General features: G+C 34.2%; 1 protein-coding gene across 1 annotated transcript in view; it reads left to right on the top strand.

Moving 5' to 3' along the window:
- NMBR (neuromedin B receptor) overlaps window positions 1–4,781 on the top strand; it is an 18,305-nt gene extending 13,524 nt beyond the window's left edge. The window contains exons 2-3 of the mRNA XM_035323313.1: window positions 340–688; window positions 2,966–4,781. Coding sequence (XP_035179204.1) covers window positions 340–688; window positions 2,966–3,367 — 751 coding nt within the window. The 3' untranslated portion in view covers window positions 3,368–4,781. The remainder of the gene's footprint in view (window positions 1–339; window positions 689–2,965) is intronic.
- Window positions 4,782–5,211: the final 430 nt, after the last annotated feature.

Consider the following 5,211-nt stretch of genomic DNA (forward strand, 5'->3'; position numbering starts at 1 on the left):
AGAAAAGAAAAGAAAAGAAAAGAAAAGAAAAGAAAAGAAAAGAAAAGTGGAGTGGTGCCTGCTTCTGTGTTTTCACAAGGCTGGCACAGAATGGGCACCTACAGCCATGGATTGCAACCAGGGCTTCATTTACCATTTCGAATTGGGAATATAAGAACTGGAAGCTTAGAGATTTGGAAAATGTAAATTTGTTAAAGATTACACACCCTTTAATGTTTCAAAGAGGAACAAAAAATGACTTTTTTTTTTTTTTTTTTTTTAACCAAAAGTATGAAGTGGTCTTATGCATCATATGAAAAGATATCTTTTAATTTGCATCTGCATTTTGATCACTTTCAGGTACAAAGCAATTGTAAATCCCATGGATATCCAGACCTCCAGTGCAGTGCTATGGACCTGTATTAAAGCCATTACCATCTGGATAATCTCCATGCTCCTGGCAGTTCCTGAAGCAGTGTTCTCTGAACTGGCCCATATCAATAACACAGATAACGCAACTTTCAAAGCATGCATACCATACCCCATGAAGGATGACATGCACCCGAAGATCCATTCTGTGCTGATTTTCCTAGTGTATTTTCTTATCCCTCTGACCATTATTAGTATCTACTACTGTCATATTGCAAAGAGTTTAATAAAAAGTGCCCACAACATCCCTGGAGAATACAGCGAGCATTCCAAAAGACAGGTAAGCAGTTTGCTATTTACTTTCCAATTAAAGATTTATCTGCTGTGTACACTTATAAATGAAAGCACAAAAACTTAAATATCCAAATTGTTGGATTTTGCAGAGGATTAATTCATTTTCCACATGTATGAGCTAAGCTCAGAATTATCTCCTTGTTTTCACAATTAATTAGTATTAGGCCCAGTATGTAAATGAGTATGAGAAAAAAACATAAATTCAATGCCATCAAATCATATTCCTAAGAAGAACTAGGACTGGTGTATCTGTATGTTGCTAGTGTGACTGTTGCTTGTGTTCTTACTGAATTAATCTTCGTTTATCTGTATTTGGAAATGAAAAAAAAAGACATAGGAAGGTAAATATTGTCTTAGACTCTCTGAGATTCTTCCCAGACCAAGGAGTGCTGAAAATATCAACACAGAGCATGAAATGATTATTGTTCTGTCTTTCTGAGTAGATCTTTCCTGGATAAAATTCTGAGCTAACAATTAAACTTTTCTTAATAGCCTTTCTATTATATTTGCAACAGAACTTTCAGTATAGCTTCTGTACACCTTTGAGACAGAGCATTTTAACAGCCAGCTTCCCTGTAATGAGTATCAAGCAGTAAGATAGCAACAGACTGTTCATTAGCAGGAATATTTGTATATGAACCACAGCTTTTGCAGTAAAGTACCTCAAACAGTTTACAAACACATTGGTATTGAAAGAGAAAAATACTTATGTCCATTAAAACAATTTGGAGGAGTTTTCTCTGACAATATTTTAGAAAACACCTTTTAACTCACTGAGATTTCTTTGCATATATAGAACATACACATTCTTTGAAAAAGAAAGACCACATTTCCTCATGCCCTTTTTGTTCAACATTTCATTTCTACTCTAGCCTGTTTCTTGTCAAAATGCAAGCATATTAGCACTTCGTGTACTATTTTATGTACTGTGAAATGTAGAGAGCCTATTGGCTGAACCCTCAGGTTAGAAAAAAATATTTAATTTATATCATCTTTCTGAACTCTTATTCTGAAATGTATTTTCAAAATTAAAACATCTGTTCTTTTCATTCATCATAGGTTTATTTATTTATTTATGTATTTATTTAATCTATGAGACACAGAAGAGTAGAAAAATCCAGTGTAGTTACATATCTCCCGGCAAGAAAAAGTAAATTCAGAAATTCAGACTATTGTTATCAACTCAAGTTTATTTAGGCAATAGCACATAATTTTAATATTCACAAAATACCTCTATACCTTTTAGTCTGCTGTAGAGATGGTATAGTTTTCCCATCCTTTGAGAACTCTCCACCTTTTTTTTTTTTTTTTTTTTTTTATGTGGAGCAGAGAAAACTGCACTTACAGATTTATTTCACAGATTTCAAAAACCTGTTAAAAAAATAAGATTACTTGATATTGTTCAGGTCACATTTGATAGAAAATTGAGGAAAGCTAGAAAATTTTCCTCTTTATGGGAAAGTTTGTAGCCTGATGTATATAGAAAATATTTTGGAAGGAATATATAGAAAGTTCCTACTTCCCTTTTGTACCTTCCACCTGGCCCATTTCTCTTTCTCTCTCCGTTTTGGAACCACTGTGTAGGCTCATTTCCTTTCAGCTCTTCAACCACTCTAAATATTTACATTGTAATCCAATTATACTTTAGCACTGCAATTAAGGTACATTTCTTTCAAGTCATTATTGAAGATTGGTCAAGCTTTTCAACTTACCCTGGAATTAAGACTCTTTAGTGTGTGTGATGCACCATTTTACTCATTTCCCTAGGAGAGAGGTGCAAGCTGAGTCATTTCAAGCAAAATAATGAGATACACCTTATGGCTAAAACCCTAGGTGTCAGACTTGCAATGTCTCTACATTTCAACACCAACAGTTTCTAAATAGCTTTCTAATTAAAGCTAAGTTTCAAGCCAAGTACTGACATCTCATCAGAAAACGTTATATTTTATGGCACCCTTTGGTTCGTGCTTTCAGGCTATACACCAGTGCATACTTGGGTCATGAATTGCTCTTGTTGAGTATATTACGTAGTAAAAGCAAACTTCTGTAACTGCAGATATTTAGGATATTTCTCTGTAAATAAACTGAAAGTGGGGAAAAAAGTAAATGATATAGAAAAATAACTGAGCCCCTAAAGGAAGTATTTTACTTATGATAATTGTTAAAGTTAATATAAAATGAAGTGCTACATTTTAATTTATGTGTAATGTGTAATAGTAGTTCTATTCATTGTTGTTCATTTGGGTTCTCTTCATCTTTTTAGATGGAAACTCGGAAACGTCTGGCAAAAATAGTTCTAGTTTTTGTTGGCTTCTTTGCTATCTGTTGGTTTCCTAACCATGTGTTATACATGTACCGGTCTTTTAATTACAATGAGATTGATTCATCAATAGGTCATATGGTTGTTACCTTAGTCGCCCGAGTACTAAGCTTCTGCAACTCTTGTGTCAACCCGTTTGCACTGTATTTTCTCAGTGAGAGTTTTAGAAGACATTTCAACAACCAGCTTCGCTGCAGGAAGAAATCTCAGCAAGAGAGATCTGCCAGTTACTCGCACAACTCTTCTGCTGTTCAGATGACTTCCTTGAAAAGTAATACCAGGAACACAGTGACTAGTGTGACACAACTGAATGGGCACAACTTGAAACAAGAAATGTCATTATGATCTAATAGGTGTGATCTTTGACTGTGGAACAAATCTGAACTTTTTATTTGTGGCTTGTAACTCAGATTAGGCTTGCATATGCTTAGATGGTCTAAACACAGGATCTACTGAAGTCTGTCCAATACGAGGTTATTTCACATTTAGTTTTACTTTTAGACAGGCTTGAAGAGTATAGTTTATTGAGAAGACAAAGCTGACTGGCTCCATTTTTTATGTTAAAGGAGATGACAGTATATAATTAACATATAAGAAAAGAAAATAATGGTTTGAATATTAGTATAGCTTATTTAATGCTTGAAAAAGTATAGATTTTCTGATCTAAAAAATATGTATTTTTAAGTGAATATTCATCCAGGCTTATGTCTTACTCTAACAGATTGTTGCATGATTTTAGCTGTGCTGTTTATACAAGCATTTCTCATTAAAGACTTGTAGGCATTTTTGGACCAATTAAGGAGCCATTTGAAGGCATAGATTCTAGTTTCAGATAAAAAATATTAAAGCATCAAGTGCCAGATCTGTGCCTCATTTAAATCTGCCTTGTTTATTCATTTTGGCAGATATAAAGATGAGAGTTTTCTTTTTGGGGTATTTGTTTACTGTTTTCTGTAGTGGTCATATGTTTATTTGTTAAAATTTCATTCTTGTCAAGAATTACAACTCAAAAGAAGAATGTTGTGTGTGACATGCAGAACTCATTGTCTGAATCCTCATTTCTCTGATTTGTTAATTCTGCAACAACCTTGGCTTAGAGTAATTACATGCTTTATATTTGCTACAAGCTACAGATCTTCCTGATATCACTATGCAGTTAAGAACGACACTAAATGGAGTGGAACATTCAGAAATGTAAAGTTCAGAGTGGCTTTTTCAAAGGGTCTGTGGCAAGGCATCCTACGACTACAATAAACTTAAACCAATATTAAAATTAAAAAGCAATAATAAGATTGTTCTGAAATTAATTGGCTTGGGGACCAAGTCTAATTTAGTATAGTTATGAACAGGAAGTTAGGTACTCACATGCATGTCTATGTTTGAGCTGAAATGAGATACTTCTTTAAAGTGAATTTCCCTGTTATCATCTCTTTCTGGGTTTCAGTTTACATCTCAGAGTAGTCAAATTACATAGAAACCAGATCACATCCAGGCAAAACCAAATTAAAGGATGGCCTGCAGAAACACACTACGTTCTCTGACCACTAATGATCATCCAGCCCACGGGACCAGGAAAGCTCTAATCTGAAATAATGCCCAAGTGAAACATAACCAACAGCCAGCATTGGATGCTCAGTCCTCTTGTACATTGTGTTTACCAGTCTAAAAAAAATGTAAATACAGTTGAAAATCTCACCTTTAAAAGGCGTTTATTTTCCTGAAGACCCTTGTGCATAAATAGCCAATGCACTTCTGAAAATTCTAGCTGGGCTGCCTATAATAAGGATTTTAATTTTAATTTTAATTTATTGTTATTATTATTTTTTATTTTTTGGTGAATCATTTTCCAGTGTCATGAGAAATGCATACCATTTTGTGGTTAGGGAAAGAGCCGTTCTTTGTTAGTATTCTGAGAACCACCTCACAGGTCATGACAAGTAGTCAAATAGACACAATGACTGAAGTTTGTTGCTGCAATGTCATGTAAGGGTTATGAACATTTCTAAACTGTAACATAGCTGCACAAAATCTTGTTCAAATAGATGATGGGGTAGGAGCTGATTCTCCCCTTATACAGCTGTGTAGTGTCATTCTCCATCCTGCATGAGAGGTTAACTGGGACACGGTCTATTCTGGGTCTGAGCTCCAGAAAGTTTTTTTTTTTTTTTTTTTTTTTTTTTTTTTTTTTT

This window comes from Oxyura jamaicensis, chromosome 3 (genome assembly GCF_011077185.1).
Source record: "Oxyura jamaicensis isolate SHBP4307 breed ruddy duck chromosome 3, BPBGC_Ojam_1.0, whole genome shotgun sequence".
In the NCBI taxonomy this organism is placed as follows: domain Eukaryota; kingdom Metazoa; phylum Chordata; class Aves; order Anseriformes; family Anatidae; genus Oxyura; species Oxyura jamaicensis.